General features: G+C 44.7%; 1 protein-coding gene across 1 annotated transcript in view; it reads left to right on the forward strand.

Moving 5' to 3' along the window:
• The first annotated feature begins 7,596 nt into the window (after window positions 1-7,596).
• Window positions 7,597-20,314, forward strand: part of Casq2 (calsequestrin 2) — a 56,927-nt gene continuing 44,209 nt past the window's right edge. The window contains exon 1 of the mRNA XM_020153158.2: window positions 7,597-7,969. Within this exon, the coding sequence (XP_020008747.1) occupies window positions 7,736-7,969 (234 nt within the window). The 5' untranslated portion in view covers window positions 7,597-7,735. The remainder of the gene's footprint in view (window positions 7,970-20,314) is intronic.

Below are 20,314 nucleotides of genomic sequence, written 5' to 3' on the forward strand. Positions count from 1 at the left end.
GTCATAATTATAATGAATTTCGCCCTTCATTTATTAGGAATGAAGAGATTGCTCACACCCACGTTGTGTTATTTGTCTCAAAGTGCTTACAACTAGCACAGCGCCCACCCAGTTGGACCTTGAGATTACCTGCCCACGTCCCGCTGACTTCGACAAGGGCCTGGCATCATTTAGGTGTTTTCACCCTTTCTTGGCAGTCCAGGGGGAGTTGACCTTACCAAAGTCTGAATGACTCAATATAAGTGTATTGCCTAACTCTATTTTCAGAGGTGAATACATGACTCAATTTTAATTTATGAGATTGGAGATGATTGTTTCTGGTCTAGGGGAAAAAAAAATCTCCTTGGTCTCTTCCTGGAAGCAGAAGAGAAAATAAGAGCCCTCAAAAAGAGTGTTTTTATAGTTACTTTTCAACAACTAGGCAATAATATGATGGAGGTTAAAGATGAAAGAAAGCAGAGTAGAGAAGACCCTGATGATATTATTAAGAAGATGACTTATTTGGACCCACAGCCCTCCCTGTCTCCAGCTACACAAGCTAAACTAACTTAGTCATTGCATTCTCCATGACTCACTGATATACTTCTAGATTTTCTAATTATTTAGAAAAACTCAAAAATTATTAAAACTGAACTACTTGAGATAGCTGCAACCTGCAAGAAGAACTCAAATCAGCTAATAAAAATCCTTTTTACCTATTTTTGCTTTTATGATCCATACCTAAATACTATAGACTGAATGTTTATATGTACCCCCCCAACCAAAGTCATATACTGAAATCCTAACCCCCAATGTGACAGCATTTAGAGGTGGAGCTTTTGGGAGGCACCTTAGGTCATGAGGGGGTAGCCTTAGGAAAAGGATCCCACTATGAGCTGTAACTACAGCAAGAAGCACCATCTATAAAATAAGAAGAGAGCCCTTATCAGACACTGAATCTGCTGGAACCTTGATCTTGGAATTCTCAACCTCCAGAACTGTGAAAAATAAATTTCCCTTGTTTATAAGGCACCTTGTCTATAGTATCCTATTGTCATAGTCAGAATGGACTAAGATACTCAATTTCAATTTTCTTAGACTTTTACTTCTAGTCAAAGTGGAGTGCCAGGGACAAATTACCCTCCCAATGGAAACAACCAAAAAATAAAAAATGAACAAGAAAATAAAATATTTGGAACAACGATTTTTAAGACGCTGCTCATTAGACATTGAAAGAGCATGGTCCCTGAAAGATAGGAGTCAAGTGATTTATCCCCTCCGCTTGGCCCTGCTCACTGTCTGGAGACAGCTTCTGGGGTGTGGCACCAGGAGGGTGACCCGGGTAGAGTCCTTGTGTTGAGATAGAACACAAGAAACTACATGAAATTGGGGAAAATAAAAACCCAAAGGATTAGCAGAAGGCAGAAGTGAACAGTTTCTCTGCTCACATAGCCAGCTTCCTCCAGACGCATTGGATAACCTCATATATCACAAAAATGGACAGACTTTCAGAACAGCCTTGCCTCAATAGTGGAAAATAAGGGAGGAGGAAAAGAAAAAAAAAAAGGGAACAAAAGATGAAAGAAGAAAAATAAAGTGGAAAAAAAAAGAGCAGAGAATAATTAGGTTTAGGCTAGTTTCTGCTCTGATCCTGCCAAGAGGGCAGGATCAGAAAACAAACAAACAAATGAACAAAACCTTCAAATTGAGATCTGACTGGATCAAACTATTTTCCAAATAACTGCATCTCAAAAGTCAAGAACAGCCAGGTGCTGGTGGCTCATGCCTGTAATCCTAGCTACTCAGAGGGCAGAGACCAGGAGCATCAAAGTTTGAAGCCAGCACCAGCAAGCATTTCTCTAGACCCTATCTCAAAAAAACTCATCACAAAAAATGGGCTGGTGGTGTGGCTCAAGGTAAAGGTCCTGAGTTCTAGTCCCAGTACTGAAAAAAAAAAGAAAAGAAAAAAAAAAAAGGTCGAGAAGATTTGTAAAAATAAAAAAAAACTAAAGCACCCAATGAGGTAAAATTCACAAGGTCTGGCATTCAGTCAAAGGTTAGCACACATTCAAAGGGGTGGGAAAATTTGAGCCATAAAACATTGAAATTGACCAGAACGGACCCAGATGTTAGAATTAGCAGAGAAGACATTAAGATAGCCATTATAGCTCTATTCCATATGTTCAAAACCTTAACAAGACAAGAAAGATACAAAAAAAAAAAAAAAAAAAACCCAACAAAAACTGCTATGCAAGAATGACATTTTTTTCCCTCTTAATTCCTGAGGGGGAGAGTTGCAGGACTGTGTATTACTATAAAAAAGGAAAGGCCAGGAGATGGGGTTATGCCCATCCAGCGTACCACCCCTACTTTTACAGAGCTTGAGAGGTGGGAAGTGAGTGGCCCAAAAAGACATCCATTCCAGCTCCCTTGGGAGTGAGGATCAAAGGGACCATAGAGGCAGAAGGACCTCCTCACCCCACTGTGGAATAGAAGGAAATAGTGTCTGCTTTGATGAGATTGAAATGAAATGATGTAGAAAGCATAAGGAACCCAGAGACTGCCCCACCGCAAGCACTGGAAACATCAGTCTCTTTTCTCTCTCTTCACTATAGTCACAGACTTTGGAGGAGGTTATTTCTGTTTTGTCCTTCCTGGGCAAGACAGCAGGATTCTCCCCATGCTGCTGTCTCCCATGTGGGCAGCCAGCCACTGCTCCACAGCAAGTCCTGGCTGCCTAAATGACGTGAGACCCTACAAAGATCCTCCAAGCCACTGGTTACAAGTGGTGAGGATAGGCCCAGGAGCGCACCTGCTGGGTTCAAAACCCAGCTCTGGCAATACAAGCCATGTTGTAACTAGAATTCTAGACCAGTGGCCCAATTCCAGGGGTTCCATGTGTCAGGTCCAGTCACTCACCCACTGTGCCAAATACAGAGAGCAGTGGTGAAGGGCAGAGAAAGATTTGTTATATGGCACAAGACACGCCATGGGAAAGAGGCAAAGTGACACTCAGCCCACCTTTGGGTACAGGTATGAGCTTTAGGTTCAAATAGGAGAAGATCTGGGGCAGGGAGTGAGAGGCGTACATAATTGAATAGTCCCGGTCCCGGTCACAGGTGTGGTCAGGTGTTCATAGGTGGTCTGGTTGGTTATCATCTGAGCACGAGTCAGGCGGGGCCTGGTCATGATAAGAGTCATTGGTAGATGGGGGTATGTCTACTCTTGTTGCAGGATATTGTTGATCAATCCTGTCCTTCCTAGATTCCAAGGTGGCCGCAGGGTGACTTCCCAGAGCACAGACAGGTATAAAATGGAAGCCCACCCCCCAAGCTTTGTAGCTGGGTTCAGTTAACTGGCAGGCCCAAGTCAGGAGTTGGTGCTTTTTTTTTGCAGTACTGGGGCTTGAACTCAGGGCCTACACCTTGAGCCACTCCGCCAGACCTGTTTTGTGTTGAGTTTTTTCGAGATAGGATCCCCTAAACTATTTGCCCAGGCTGGCTTTGAACAGTGATCCTCCTGATCTCTACCTCTTGAGTAGCTAGGATTACAGGTGTGAGCCACCAGCACCTGGCCAGAGTCAGTGCTTTTTAGCAAAAGCAGTACTTGTTATAATGTGACCCCAGACAATGTGCTTAACCTCCTTGAGCCTCGATTTGCACGTCTGTTAAATGGGCATACTAAAATCACATGCATCATGAGGTTGCCAAGGGGGGTGAAATGTGTAAGTACTTTTAAAAAGGCCTAGCACAAATAGCACTACCAAGTGATCAAACAAATATTACTGAATACCTCTATGGGCTGTGAACAGATGCGTGCCTACTCCAATAAGACTCTGGCTTATTTGGGAAGAAGGAGCACCCATGGGAGAGAGTTTCCATGAAGTGCAGTGTGCCAGGAAGTGAATGGCAGCCCCAGCCTACATGGAGGGCCTCCCTGAGGAAGTGACATTTGTCAAAACCTGGGATCATGGTGGAGCTTTGGAGCTCCTTTTCAGCCTAGGGCTCTTGGTTCCTTCCTGGTGCTAGGGTGGCAGGAAGGCTCCTGGGGCCACCTGAATTCAGGGCTCAGAGGACAGGAGGGCTAGGGGGCTGCTCCCACGCTTGTGCTGAGCTCCCCTGAGCATGAGGGAGCACAGGACTCTGAGCTCAGGCATCTCTGCTCTCCACCAGGCCTGCAGCCTGTTCCGTGCTGGCCAGGGGCCGGGGAGGAACAGCATGGAACAAAGAAAGATGCCGTGTTACGTTTTGTCCACTGGGTGGCGTACTTTAGCCAAAGAAGGGCCCAGTCACCTAGGAGCTCTTTCCTGCGAAGGGCTTAGATTTGTCCAGAGTCCCACCCATCAAGCCTCCTCTACCGGGAACACTTAGCACGTTCCTGTGAGCACAGCACAGCCTCAGCCTATGCCAGGCCTATCCTGCTCCAAAAAAAGCTCGTCATAAACTTTCAAATTTGAGAACCAGGAAGGGACCACAGGTCAGCAGTCTGACCCTCTTTTTCTCAACTTGGCAGTGAGGGTAGAGGGGTGAGGAGAGCTTCAAGTCACACAGGTGGGCAGTGTCCAGATCCCCTGACTTCCTGGCCAAGGCTCTTAGTTGCTCAGATCAACACCTGTGCACCTTTGCATGTACGTGTGACCTCTGAATGGAGGTGTGTTTGAAAAGATAAAATAGTCTGGACAAGGAAAGTAACACTGACATAGGGAAAGGAAGAGGTGAGCAAAGCCCCTTCTAGGCTTGTCTCCCGGGAGCTGGGGAGAGGCCCACAGGGGTGGGGGTTCTCTTTCCTCAGCAGTTTTCTTTTTTTTTTTTTGCCTCACCCTACCTCTCTTTCAGGTCCAGGTTCCCTCCATCAACCGGCCACTTGTCCCTGGCTCTTCCCTCACCTTTCTCCGTTGTTCTCTACCTGATAGCATGTTGCACACACACACATGCACATGCACATGCACACGCACGCACACACACACGCACATGTACCCACCCTTTGTTCTTTGATCACTCTGTGCCCCTCCTCTAGGATATAAACTCAGGGGTTCAGGTTTACAGTGCTTCTATCCCCTGTACCCAGAAGAGTGTGAGGTACATAGAAAACGACTCATCAAAATTTGTTTACTTGATAACCAAATGAAAAGACCATGGCTTCAAGTCCTCCTTCATTGGTAAAATGGACTGTCATGAAGATCAAATCAAATAACATATGCGAAACGATTCTGCCCCCTGTCAAGAATAAACAAATTAAAGGAGTGAGGTTGGGGATTCTAGAAGGTTCCTTCACAGAGTGAAGAAATGGAAATTGTTAGAAAAACAAGTGACCTATGTCATATGTTGTGAGAACAGTGAACACTTATTTGTATTGGCTTCTTTATTTTGTTTTACTCCTTCTTGTTTAAAAACAAAACACAACAAAAAAGAAGTCTGTTAATGTCACATAAAAACATTTGTGACTGTGTGTCCTCAGGGCTGAGCTGCAAGCCCCAAACAGAGTCCACGATTCAGACAGGAACTTCCCACAACCCGGGCTTGCCAACAGAAGCCAGATTACCGGTCTAAACCCAATTTTTAAAAATTTGCTCTCTGCCGTGGCAGCTTTGTCAGTTGTAAATCAGCAGGAAATGCAAAGACTCTGACCTTAAATATTTCTTAGTTTTTCAGTGACACACACATACACAAAAAAAAAAAAAAAAGAAAAGAAAAAAGAAGAACATCCCACTTACATATTAAGGGAAGTGGAGCAAATTCTAAATAAAGTTAACCCAATGAGATTCAGATGACTGGGAATGGCTTGGGCATGCTGTCCTCAGAAAGACACGACATCCATTGTTTCACTCAGAAGTCTTTTCATCTTCTTGAATTTTTCAAAGAAAGCAGAGATTTCACTGGCTTGCCAATGACCTGGAAGGCTACCTGGGACTTGTGATGGTCATTCTTGGCTCCATCTTTAAACAGTGGAGAGACTATATTACCAGAATGAGCCCAATGCTGTCACAGACATCAGTGATGGGATCCCCAAGGCCCTGGTTTTCTGGAAGTGAAATGGGGAGCCATTAGCCCCCCTAGACACAGCAGAAAGCCTCCCCTCACCTGGAGAGACCACTGGGATTCTCTGTTCCTTCCAGCCCCTGAGAAAAATGCAAGTGCTTGGTTTTCCAATCAATGGAAGACAAAAGCAAGGTCAGAGTCCTAAAGGCCATTGACTCCTCTACAGAGTGGGAAGATCTGACCGGAGGAGATTGTCAAAGAGCCACTGAAGAAAAGGGTGTCTGCAGGGGGACTGCCCAAAGCAAGAGGCAAAGCAGGCAGGAAATCCTGCTTTAAGCAGAGATGAGCTCACACCCTGGCCCTTAGGAACTCCACCATCTACTGATCTCTCTGAGCCTCAGTTAGTTTATCTGTACAATGGCCATGAATCACTTCTACCCCAGTTGCCTGCTGGGTTCATGGAAAGAATGGACAGGAAAAGGTTCACAAGCAATTAAAGTTAGAAACAGACAAATAATTATAATAACAAATTTTCCACCTCCCCCCAGTGAGGATGAAACAAGTGAACACTACCATTTTTAAGTCCCTACATTGTGACAAACTCATCTATGTGCTCCAAACCTCATCGTTACAATCATCCCTTTTTACATAAGGGATCTGAGAATCAGAAATGGTGAGTGACCCTCCAAAGTTCATCAGCTATGGGAAGGCAGAGGAGGAATGTGAACTCTGATCTGTCCCGCTCTGAGAACCTCTACATCAGTCTATCTCTAGTGAAGAAGAAAGGGGCAAAAAGGTACATCAAGAGTTAACAAAAGCTGAAGTATGACAGCATTGACAGCAGGAAACTCAAGAGGGTTTCTGAGAGAGGCTGGTGAACCTTTGTTTTATTTGATTTTGAAATGAGGACTGGCTCTCCTGGCACTGGCAGGGCTCAGCTGTGGGCAGTGGCAGAAGGATGGGTTGGGGCATCTGGAGCCCTTTGTACACAGAGCCAGTGGGAAAGGGTGACTCTGTGTCCCTTGCTCAGGGCCTGGCTTGGCCATGTGGGCATGGGGCTGCATAGCACAGCCAAGGCTAGGTTTCCAGATAGCTTGGAAAGTCAGGAGAGGAGTGTGATTTCACCTCCAGGGTGCATTTTGTTCACTTGTTGCACTGAGTTGTAATGTGGTCAGGAAAGGACAGGCCAATTATTTGCCCTAGAAGAATTCAGCCTGGCAATGTCCAGGTAGCATTTTGCATGTTCTGACCACCGCATTTTCTAACTGGCACCATGTTCTCTTCCTGCTTTTTCCTTTCATTTTTCTTCCTCCCTCTCTGTTTTCTTTCTCCTCTCTGACCTTCAGAACCTGCTAATTTTATATGTCTACAATGCCTTCGTTCCCCATCCCCCTATGTCTCCACCACTCTGACACACTCTATCAGTGAATCCCTCAACAGTGTCATATCTAACTTTTTTATTCATTGCATGATTTATTTTTAGCTTGAAACAACTGCATCCTAAAAATGGAGCTCTTAATGAGACAGGGGCTGGGCAGAGCTGTGTGAGGTATCTGGGGCTCAGCCTCCCAGCCTCCTGCCTGACTCGTACTCTCTGCGCATGTGTACATGGCTCTGTACTCTTTGTCCTGAGCCCAAGACTACACAGCTCTGGGGACCCAAGGAGGTGGGGAGATCAGTCTCTCTGCTCCCTACTGGGCTCCACGGAGCCTCCAGGACTCTTCCTTTCTTTCCTTCACACATTATTTTGGGGACCGAGTGGCAAAAACTTCTCCCAAATGAAGACAGCTCACCTGCTAGTCGTGGGGGTCTATCTGCTGACCTCCTGCAAGGCAGAAGACGGACTGAACTTTCCCATATATGACGGGAAGGACCGCGTGGTGAGTCTCTCTGAGAAGAACTTCAAGCAGACTTTGAAGAAATATGACTTGCTCTGTCTCTACTACCACGAGCCGGTGTCTTCAGATAAGGTCGCCCAAAAGCAGTTCCAACTGAAAGAGATTGTGTTGGAGGTGAGTGAGCAGGGGACAGACAGGGTGACCGCCTTCCTAAGGTAGCATGGGGCCAGGTATCTTTGGCCAGGCGTTGGGGTATGGAAACGAGGGTACAGATGATATATACTGATGACAGCTGCATTTTAGTTTCATATAAATCAAACACATTCTTGTTGCAAAGCCAAGGTGAGTGAACAAACTCATCAAAAGGACGTATGCAATAGGTCTGATCTAAAGTCTTTCACATCCTGGTCCTCTTAGTTTTTCCAGCATTCTTGTTCCACCTGAGACAATGTTCAAACTTTTGCTAAACTATTGACTGAAATGAAATTCAGGAGTTACTTGTGGGGTTCAGTCAGTACCAATTGTCCACTCTGCTCCCTTGAGTCTCCCCTGGATCCTGGACAGGCAAAGAGTCCTTTGACCTTGTCTCTCCCCCAAATTAGGAATTATCATTTCCTTGGCTTTCTCTCTTGTATTCACTTTCTTGGGAAGCATTTTGGAGTGGAGGCGTGTGGTGTTCTGGGATGCATATTCACCAATGGGGATTTTTTTCTCAGAAACTTTAGTGTGAGTGGAAAGCACACGTGCTGAAGTCACTTCTTATTTTATCTGTATTACATGGCCTGCTGGTCACCTGGCACTGGGGCCGTTTCTAATCCTTTGTGAGTGGCCCACAAATGACCCCTACAGCTCCTCCAGGCCAGCTGAGGGCTGCCCAGACTTCAGGAGCATGCATACTGCCAAGTCCCCCCAGGCATCCAGAGCCTCCTCAGTCCCCATGCCTGGCCCGTGCACCTCTGTGGAGAGGACGCTCTGAGAACTATGCAGCTAGCACAGTCAGAAAGTTCAGGTTAATCAAATAGCTTGATTTACAAAATGACCATAGAAAACCCATCTGGATAAAAACTCCCAGCAACAATTCAACTATAATAAATTCCAGCAAAACTATCTTGAATACATCAAAATAAATTTGATGATTTATGAAGCACTTCAGAATCCTAAGTGCCTCACTATCATCCATGAGCTCTGAGGCTTTGATTTTCTCACACTCGGTCCATTCTGGGAGCTGAGTGTAGGGGTTCAGTTTCCCTCTGTGGGTTGTAAGTGAAGAGAAAGCAGGTCTCTTCACTTCTTCAGGCCTTTGTGCTATAGAACTGAGAAAGTCACAGGCTTTTTAGGACATGGGCTGCGTGGCCCATGAAGTCAGCACTCACATCGTGGTCTCCATTTTCAAATGCCACCCTCAACTACTGAGAGGCATTTTCATAGAGGGTAGAAGGATTCTACTCTACCTGTGCATCACTGTCCAGTTAGTCTAGAATCCAAAAAGAATGCCTGTGTGTGGCCAGGACAAGCAATCCTCCCCCACCCCATCTGACTCCCTATAATACTAAACTCTCTCTCTGTAACTGTATATACACTATACCTAGTATATTTCTCCCCAAAGACTAAGTTCTAGGAAAAATCATGAGGGGGCTTCCCCCGGTTTTCCCATCAGTTCAGACACCTTTGATCCACGTGGTGCCACAGCAGATGGAAATTCAGCTTGGGAGCTAGACTCATGCCTCTTAGGCTCTTAGAGCAGGAGTGGGGAAAGGGAACACAGAACTTGTTGCAAGGTGCTCTTGGCTTCCTCCTCCTTCTCCTCCTTCTGGGGTACTGGGGATTGAAGCGAGGGCCTTGTGGAAGTAGGCAAGGGCATACCTTTTTGAGACACCTGTCATGTGCAGGCTCTGGTTCTCAGAATCCAGAATGAAAATGGCTCCAGAAATCCCATGGGTACAAAGACAGACTATCATGAACCTTGAAATTTTCCTCTTGGCCAAAATAACTCTTTGGCTTTCTTAATTCTCCAGATCCCAAACTTGCAATAAGAAAGAGATTCTTCCAGCTCCAGGGCTGTGGCTATTCAGTGGGTGGAGGAGAAGAGGAGGCAGCTCCCAGTCCAAAGGCAGTGCACGTCTATCAGGTGCTAGAAAGACATGTGTGTTCCACCACATCCAACTTCTTCCTTTATTTGGATGAAGGCTGTCCTGGGGGTTTAAACTCAGGGCCTCAGGCTTGCTAGGCAGGCGCTCTACCACCTGAGCCACTTGCCATTCCTTTATGCACTGGTTATCTTTCAGATAGGGTTTTGTTTTATTCCCAGGGTGACTTGAACCTCAATCCTCCTATTTGGGCTTCCCCATGTAGCTGGGGATGACAGGCCCACCGTCAGAAGGGATGGGGGTCTCGTGAACTTGTCCAGAAAGGCCTTGAATCTCTGTTCTCCTGAGTAGTGAGGATTACAGGCATGGGCCACTGTGCCCAGCCCCACCCATCTTTTTATGTTTTTCCATTGTAAGTAACAAAATACCTATGGAAAAGTTTAATTTACAAATTAGACACACTAAAAGATTAACAACAATAACTAGCAATAGAACAATTATAGCAATATACTATAATAAAAGTGATGTGTTCTTTCTTAAAATATCTCACAAGGTCATTAAAGCTTAGCAGCAAAGGGCAAGTAAAACATCACCAGGAAGCACCAACTTCACATTTTGCTTTCCAATCTGGCCAGGATCTAGCTTCCAAGTGTCCCAGGGTTAGTGCACAGTACATAGTTCTCTATGGATGTTCTACACGTTTGTCAAATGAATGAATAAAATGTTAGAGATCAGAAAACCTTGGGACTCACCAAGATTGTTTTGAACCCATCATTTCATAGTCATGCCCTTGACTTATTAGCTGTTAAGCCTAATTCCTGGTTGGGCCTTCTTCATTAACAAAATAATATGTACTCATTTAGAAATTTGGAATATATAGAGAATAACCACGTAGAAGTAAACATGGTTAACATCCCGAGAGACTTCTTTCTAGTATTTTCTCTATGCATAAACTCACATTTTTCAATTAGGATTATATCATTTATATCATTTTGTCTCTGCTTTTTTAGTCACCCTATTCCTATGTCACTAAAAAGTTTTATATTCTTTGCAAACATAATGTTAATATATTCCATTGTATCACCATTCATATTTTAAAAGTCATTTTCTTATCTTTGGATCCTGACACAATTTTCAGGTTTTTAATTGTTTTTTGGCTAGTTAGATGTTTATTATTATTTCAATGAATATTTCTTTGATTTCTAGCTAGGTTGATTTTTTTAAAAAGAAAATTGCTTGCCATTTATCTGCTTTTTTCTTTGATGAATTGTATTTCTATCCCTTTTCCCATTTTTCTATTATGATGTCAACACAAATTAGAAAGGGAGTTGTGACTTTTATGTTGTCTCCTGCAGCACCAGCCAGGACAGTAACTTTAGTCACAGGCAGTGGCCGGCTCCTGTCAGGGAGTCTTATAAAACCTGGATACTGAGAGCAGGGTGTGGGCAGTAAATGGGGCTCCCCCTTGCTCCTTTGTTTCCTGCTTCTTCTTTCTCCTTGAAACTGCTGTGCAAGCCACTGTTTCTGCTATGTTCTGTGAATGTGGGCATAGAAAGTCCTCCAACACGGGCAGCCTCCTCTCAGGTAGAAATGCTGAGAGATGGTGTCCAACAAGGACTTCCAAATCAGATAGACAGGACAAAGTTCCCAGGAAAAAGCAATGCACTCAGGTCCTTGTCTGTAACATGGAGATAACTAGATTGTGAGGACTGAGAGAGGTCACATGGCCAGAGCACAGCTTCTGCTACACCCAAGGCATTTAACAAGGACTGGAGCCTTGCAGTCGGGGTTTTAAACACAGCCCCAACTAACTTCATCCCTTTCAGCCAGAGGGTACCATGTCACCCATCTACCTTCACTGATCCCTGGCTTGCCTGTGGTCACAGACTCTTGACGGTCCCTATGCTCTTCCAGTGTGCTGAGCCCTGTCTGATACATTCAATAACCTCGCCAACACCCTTTGATGAGTTAGCTCCAACTTCGGACTCCTTCTGATGAGCTCTTTCTTCCCACAGAGACTTGTGCTAGGTTTCTCCTTTTAGATTGTCAGCCTCCTGAAAGCAACCCGAATTCAAAGCAAATCTGATAACAGGGCAAACAAAACAACAACAAGCCTTAAACCTATGTCAAGTTTACACTGCTCAGGAAACTGCTTGTGAATCAAAAGTGGAGCTGAGTGGACGAATTGGTCATGTGAACATGTTGGGAGTTCCAGATGGCAGTGCATAGCAATTGGGTATCCACAGAATGAGTTCCCAAACCCTTTAGAAAGGGATCACCATCTGCACAACAAGTAAGCCGGAGAGGGGGAACTGCTGACTTCCTCCCCTTGCTCTTCCCCTCCTACCATCACACAGACCTTACCCCTGACTCCAGAACCCCTGTACTTTCTTCTTACCACACCATTGCTAGGAAAGAAGGAGAATAAAGGACTTTTCTCCTGATGAGCTTCCTTCTTACATAGAAACAATTTTAGGCCCAATCCCACCTGTCCAGGAGGAAAGGAGAATGGAGTCATGTGTGGACCTGAAAGCTCAGCCTTAGGATCTCTGGATCTTTCCACTTCATATTCACACACTTCAAATTTAAAATCTATGTATGTTTGGGGTAGGGGCGACCAAGCTGTGATACATTTATTGGGTTGAGGGAAGACATGGGAATTTTCTCAGGCAAGTTCATGTTTTAGGATATGAAAACAAACATTGTGAATCCCTAAATAGAAATACACTCATTCATCAAATATTCATTGTTCTGAGCAGACACACAAAGATCTTAGCATCATGAAACGAATGCATGGGTGGATGGATGGGTGATGAACAACCAATGCTTTCAGCACTATGAACAGTCAAAACTGGCTCATTTGTCCTGGGTGAGCTAGGTCCTGTGGACTGGCAGGCAACCTGGGGTCTTGGCACAAAGATAGCCACATCTTCCCAGTGGTTAAACACCAGGTTGACCAGTTTCCCTGACAGCAATATGGCATCCACAAGATGAGTTCCTCAGCCCTCTGGCAACGACATCACCATCTGTCAAACACCTAAGTAGTTAGAGGTCCTCAGCTGCTCCACAGTGTCCCCTCTGTGGGGACACCTGCCCTTCCTGCTTAAGGGGTCTCCCATTAGCTTACCCTAGAAAAACTGTGGGGATACTCTCTTGCCATCCACATAGGACCTGTCTAGAATCTCTCACCTAAGCTCTCTTAAATATTAAATGGCAAAACCAGAGCTAAAAATGGTTGAAAATGGCCTAGCTACAGCATGAAGGGTTATGTTTATGACTGATTTCTCAGTGCTGGGAGGCAGGTTATTTTTCCAGTAATTTTTAGAAGGTGATTGTAGCATAGATTATCCATTAGGCCCTGTGGTGTGTGGGGATTGGGTGGGGGGGGGCAGAGCTGGTTCCACATCCCATGGCAGAATCCAGAATCAAAATCCTGTAAAGCATAGGCCTTTGGACTCTGCAACTGTTAGGTGAGTCTCTGGAAGCCTCTGCTCTCAGTCTGCCAGAGCCCCTCATAACTGAGCAGACTTCTGCAATGCATGTCTCAGTCCCTAATTGATCTGTATATCAGTGAGAAGTCATCATTGGCAGGAGGTGACTTCAGCATCTTCAGACTCTACAGTGTAGCCAGCATCATTGACAGGATTCTTGTGTGAATTTTAAGAACATGGCAGTCCTTGTGTGTGCAACCTCAAATGAGGGAGCTGTGCTTGGGAAAAGTGGACAAATGAAAGTGAGAGTACCTGAAGCCTCTTCCATTTCCTCACTGTTTGAGCTAAGGCAAGCCACAGAGAATCACCTCCTTACACCCATCAATAAAGTCAACTGTGTAGTATGTGCCTCAGTGAATTAAGAGAATTCAATCAAAGCAAGTGAATAAGTAAAATTATAAGAATCTGTAGCTGTCAGGTATTGTTATTTTTGCTATGCCATTTGCTGGCATGAAATCTAGAATGCAGATCTGAATGATCGAGATATAGCTGGCACTTATCAAATGTGAACTCCCATCACCTGTCACTTGAATTTTAGAACAATTTCTTAGCCAACTGCAGTAGTTGTCAACTTTGGCTGTATACTATACTAGACTCAGCTACAGAGTTTTAGAAAAATACCCATGCCTGGGTCTCAGTCCTTCGCACCCCCATACTGCTTTAACTTGGCGTGGGTCAGGGGCAATGTCCAGATACTACCACTTTCAGCTCCCTGCGTGATTTTAATTTGTAGACAAGTTTGAGGACCCACCTGAGCCTTTAATGTTTAAAATATAAAGCCCAGACCAATGGCAATGGCATTGCCCAAGAGCATGCTAGAAATGAAGACTTTCAGGCACCATCCTTGAATCAAAATCTACATTTAAATGGCTCCCAAGGTGATTTGTAAGCATATTAGAGTTTTCAAAGCACTATGAGGGTTGAAGGAATTTTCCAGATGACCGATCACGTCACTCCTGTTAGAACGTTGGTCTAACTTCTTGGTTGACATTGGATCTGTCAGCATAGCTCTGATTTGGGAAAATGTTGGGATGTTAAGTTGGGTTTGGGGGTACAGGAAATCAGGTCTGCACTGGCACTCAGCCAGGCCTCCAAGGCTTCTCCCACTGATCCCTCCTCACAGCCAGTGATACTTCAGTCCTCCACAGTCTTTCATAGGCTTCCTCCTCAGGGAATGATCTCGACATTTGAGAAGACTTGCCCTCTTTGAAACACTTCCCTTGAATTGCCTGATTTTCTAAGACCAAACCAGAAGGTGCCCTTCTGAGTACCAAGGTCCATGATTTAACTTCAGAAAGAAGACACCCATGTATTTGGTCGCTGTGTCACACTATCCTTTTCCCCCAAAGAGACTGCAAGTCTCTTGAATGTGAGATACTAGGATGTCATGATGTTTAGTGGGAAAATAGGAGAAAGCTTCACAAAGCAAACTGGCAAGTGCTCTATATTGTGAAGCTGAGCCCTGTGAATGCCCAAGTAGAAATAGTCAATCTCTAATTCATTCATCAAGTACCCATTTTACTTACAAAGGGGCAGGTGTCACAGCACTGATAATCAAAGGTCATCTTTTAGGTCTGTGGTCAAATGCCCCCTCATCAAAGAAGTTGTGTCCATGACCACCTATAGAAAGTAATCGCTCCAATGCTCTTTTTTCTTCCTCTATACTGCCTTACGATTCTCCATGGCACTTGGGTGACATTAAACATCGTCTGACACTCTTTATAGAATGTAAAATCTGCAAAGATGAGGACATTTCCTAGCACTTAGATAAGAATCTGTGTCAGTGTGTGTTCAGCAGTATTTGTTGAACCAACGTTGAATGAACAGAAGGAGAAGAAGGGAAATAGCACTTATTTGTCATAAACCACACACAATATGGGTGATTTACATATGCTAGTTTATATAATGTGTGCAACATATTCTGATATCACAGAGAAATGAGCCAGAGGCTTAAGCAAAACCACCCCAAATTATAAAACTATACAATGGTAGAGCATGAAGCAGGATTTGAATCCATACCTGCTTGGTTCCAAATGCATATTCCTTCCACTCTACTAAGAAACAGTTAGAAAAGATGGCTCCATGTTTGTGAGCAATGCCAGCTTATGAAAAGACAAGTGTTCTTGATTCTCTAGATTTATACCCACACTTAGCAAAGTTAAGCAGTACATCTGGTCTCTGAGTGAATCTTAAATGGCTAGTGTGCTTAAGTGAACTAATGCTTAGCACCTACTTGAATGGATGGATGGATAAATGGAGATAAAAGGCAAGGAATTGTATATTTTTATATTGGAAATATACATCTCCTTGATATCTTTTTAAAGTTAAGTGAAATATTTTTTAAAAAATTATTAAGTAGAATAGTAAAGAAGTTGAATTTGCCAGATCAATGGACCTGCATGTCCCCTTTCTTAATCCTAGTAAAATATGCATAAAACTGATATTTTTAAACCACAGGACTCTGAGCCCCAAACACATACACACACACACACACACGCAGAAACCTCTAGGCTTTTTAAGGCTGACCCTGCATTCTAAACCTATTTAGCACTGGCAAATGTCCCAGTGGTAACTTTTCCAAGCCCCAAAGCAAAATGAAATTGCTGGAGTCAAGTAGATCTGCAGATGGAGTGATGTGGGAATACTGGGCAGAGAACAGCAACACACACAGAATTCAGGGATTTTTTCCAACTGTTCACTGCCCAAACATGGCAGTCTCCAAACTCACACCTGCTCCACTCTGAAAAATCAGATGAGGTCAGGCTTATTTTGGATTGGCTTTGGGAATAAATCCCCACACAGAGCCTGGGCCATCCCAGGAGGTGCTCACAATAAAATGTAGTTCTCAGTAAAGCCCCAGTGCTGTGGACTATTGGATGAACATTTGCTGGGCCCTTTTTATAAGGTAACTAGTCTCTGGGATGAAATGGTAAGAGACAGAGTTAGCTCAATTCCTCCTTTAGAATGTAGACTTAATAAAGACATAAAGATTGTACATAATGGAAAATACACCTGTGACTTAAAGTTTTTGGACCATTGAAATTGTCTTCTCACCCCCAAAATCCCTAATAGTCTTCAAGTTCACATGATTCCTCGCCACTATATTCCTGGGCTAGACCTCCTCCCAAAGGGAAAAGATTTTAATGGAGACCTGGGATACCATGAAAGTCACCATTATGGAAATATAAGGGTTATTATAAATCAGTAAAAGTTAAAAGGAATGAATAAAATCTGCTTCTGATCGCAAGATTTTTCTTTAAAATCAGCAGCTTTGCTCTCTTGCGGTGCACACTACGATTGGTGCAGAGTGTTTTTGTATAATTGTCAGCTACTCTTGTCCCACCTAGACAGTCACGCCCTGAAGGATGGAGGACATTGAAAGAAGCCTTGGGGGCCCCCTCACATTATAAACTGGATGCAGTAGGCCAGAATTATCGACATAAACTCTTTCTGTTTGGACAGCCCTGCAGGAAGATGGTCAGAGCACCATCTTGTGATGTGATGGCCACAAGCCACCTGTGACTGTCCAAGGTGCCTGCTTCCAGGAGCTCCTCCTGCTGCCAGGAGCTCCAGGCCAGGCTGCCTCTCCTCCCCATCTGCTGTGTGCTGGGCAGGCTCTCCCATGCTCACCTGCCTCTGCCTTACATGGACAATGACACACACAGTGGCTTTGGCTCAGGGTACCAAACTATGGGTTAGCCTGACCATTCCCCCTACTCATCCATGAAGGAAATGAGGGCATCCTCCAGATTCAGGAACATGTGAGCACAACCAGGAGCAGCACCCAGCATTACAAGCAATCCAGTCTGCAGATTAGACCCTCCTGGGCTGGAGTGCTTGCACTAGATGTGTGGCCACAGGCTACTCCAAGGCTGAGTGCTTTGATGCAAAATATAAATATTTTGTGCAAAATATGTACCTTCTTCACAGGACATCTCATGAAGGTGAAAGAGATGTAGGGTGTGTGGAAAGTGACTGGCACATGTTCGGTGCTCAGTAAAAAGGTTACCCTTGAACTCATCATGAATGTGACAGCACTTGAAACCTCTTTCTCTCCACTCAAATTAGTCATCCGTGGTATCTGCTGTCATTAGTGGATGGTATTAAGATGACATCCATCAGATTTTTGCTTTTTTGTGGATAAGAGTAGGATTTGAACTCCGAGTTTGTACTGCAGGAGAGAGAAGGCAAAGATTCCTTCGTCCATTCTTTATCTTACATTTAGGAGGTCTGTCCCTGAGCTAAAGCACCCTTTCTCTCCTCCCTCTTAATAAATGAAGAGACCACACTATAAATGGTTCATTTAAATGATCCAGAAGGAGGATCTCCTTCTGGTTCCAGAAAAGCTGATGCTGTGGGGAACTCCTTCCCAGGCAGAGCTGCCAGACTACATTTCCACAAGCTCATCAGAGCAGAACTCTGCTAAGAAAAATTAGGAAAGGGTAACGCCAAACCCCAAATATAAAGAAATATTTCTTTATATTTTTTAAGTGTTTATGTTTTGGTAATTTTTCTTGCAGAACTGGGAATTGAATCTAGTTTCTTGAGCACGTTGGAAAATGTTCTACCATTGAACTCAAATATTATCTGAAGGTTTTCTTGCTTGGGGATTTTTTTTTTTTTTTTTGGTGGTAGTGCTGGGAATCAAATCTATTTTTAAAAAAATCCCAATGACTGATCTTGTTAGTATAAAATGACAAAATAAAACAAAATCCCTGTCCTCTAAGGACAGTCTCTGTTCTATCTGTCGGGATATCCCAGAGTGCCACACAGTGAGAGGTTGTGATTGTCTGTTAGAGGCTGTGAGGAGCAGAGATTCTCAAAAGATGAGCCTAGAGCCAGTGCATCATTTCACCTAAGACCTGGTCATAAAAGTAGATTCTGGTGTTCTGTCCTATACCTGCTGGATCAGCCACTCTCAGGTGGCCCTAGAGTCTATGTTGTCATACCCTTCCCCTCAGGAAGCCTCCTGTGTACTCGTGGTCCAGAATCATAGGCTTAGCTTAACAGGGTTTGCCCTGTGGTGAATTTATAGGGGAAAAGCATTCACTAAGCACTTGCAGACATGTGACTCTGGCAAGACTTACATCTCATTTCTTTGTAGATTAGAAAATTGAAGCCAGAGAAGCTGTGACTGCTTACTCTCTCAGCTGATGAGCACAAGAGCCAGGGTTAAATTGCAGTGGATGAAAGACTGGGCCTTGGAGCAGCATTGGGGTCAGACTCTCTGACTCTTCATAGGGTTGCTTAAGTGCTGTGTGACTTTGGGCATGTTTTTTAACCTCTCTGTGCCTCCATTTCTTCATCTGCAAATCTCTACCTCTGGAGAATTTCATGAAGACTCAATAGGATAATTTGTGCAAGGTGGATGGAGCAGTAGCTGACATAGTAAACACCCATATATGCTTCTGCTATTGCTTCATAGCCTCCCAACCTGGAGGGGTGCAATCAAAACACAGCATCAGCCTTTAGGGGCTCATCCTTGGCATCAAGGTGATGATAGTCCCCAAAGTACCAATAAAAACAACCATAGCCCCCTATTCTCCAAGGTTCCTCCAAGAGCTACCCATTCCAGCCCAAATGACCCCAAAACTGACTTGATTCTCATAAAATATCTGTTCTCTGCCCCGACCCAGGAGACTCCATGGACACAGAGTGCATGCCAACAGCCCAGCTCTACTATACATAGCTCAGGTCTAGCAGGAGGGTAGCAGAAAGCGACAGGAGATTACCGGAGATAAGAGCTGGGCTCTTGGCTTTTAGGGAGGACACACAGTTGTTGAATAGCTTGACATGGTGCCAGAAGGTGTCAGGGACAGTGGGTAAAAACAGCCATGGCTTCTATGGAAAGACCAGGATGGCAGCCAGAGTATTTTAATGGCTGGCCTGAGGGACATTTGCTTTGAGCAGAGATCTGTGACATTTCCCCTCAGGCTTGATTTTTCTGTTTTCTTTTTTCTTTAACAGATTCTTGAGCCTACAGAAATGAACCACAATCCACTTTCCTTCAATAAGTAACCAGTGACCCCCTCCTTTTTCTTACTCTCCACATCTCTCCCATTTTCTAACTAGGAAGGAAAATAGTCTCCCCCCACACTCTCCCTACTCCCCCCCATCACACACAAAGGCAGTTCTGGAACTTTTTCCAAAAACCTTTCCAAGCCTTTCCAAGGCTTAGGACTGATGGAAGACAGGCAGATCTCTTGCACATGCTGTCCTCCGAGGCTGAGGGGACACTCATGCAGCACAGGGAGCGTGCCTGGTTGCTACTGTGTGTGCTTACCCTTCCTTTCATGGCGAACTTTTAGAACAAGTGATTCGCACCTGCTCCAGTCTGTCCTTGCCACCCACTCCACTATTCAGCGCCCTGTATTTTGGCTTCAGTCCCAGCTTTTCCCTACAAGGTCATCCATGACTTACCAGTCCCGAAAAGAGAGACCTGATAGGGGTCCTCCCCTCCTTGACTCCTTGTGACAGTTGATATGATCGCCTGCTTCTTGGCAATCCTTTCCCTCCTGCTTCCTGACAGATCCTCTGCCTCCACAGGTAGCCTCTTTTTTAGGCACTGAACTCCAATATGGCCAGCCCTGTGACTTCTTCAAACACTTGTCCCTGAAGATGCCACCCACCCTCGGGCCTCCACCTCTCACTTTCACAACTCCATTGGGGACTGTCCCCCGAGCCTGGGGGACATAGTGAGTTCCATGACTGTGAACTCACTACCTCTGAATTCTCTGTTGAGTACTGACCCTCAGTTTTGCAACTGTCCTCCCAATGTCTCTGTGAGTCTACTCCATTCCCTGGCCCCTGCCCCTCTTTGGTCTCCCTCCCTTCTCTCCCCAAAGCCAAGAAAGAGAGACCAGGTCTGACTTGTCCCAAGCTCTTAGCATCACCTGTGCCAGCTACTTCTCCATTGCCTGGTCTTCGTGTGACCAGAGCTA

Source organism: Castor canadensis, chromosome 12 (genome assembly GCF_047511655.1).
Source record: "Castor canadensis chromosome 12, mCasCan1.hap1v2, whole genome shotgun sequence".
NCBI lineage: Eukaryota > Metazoa > Chordata > Mammalia > Rodentia > Castoridae > Castor > Castor canadensis.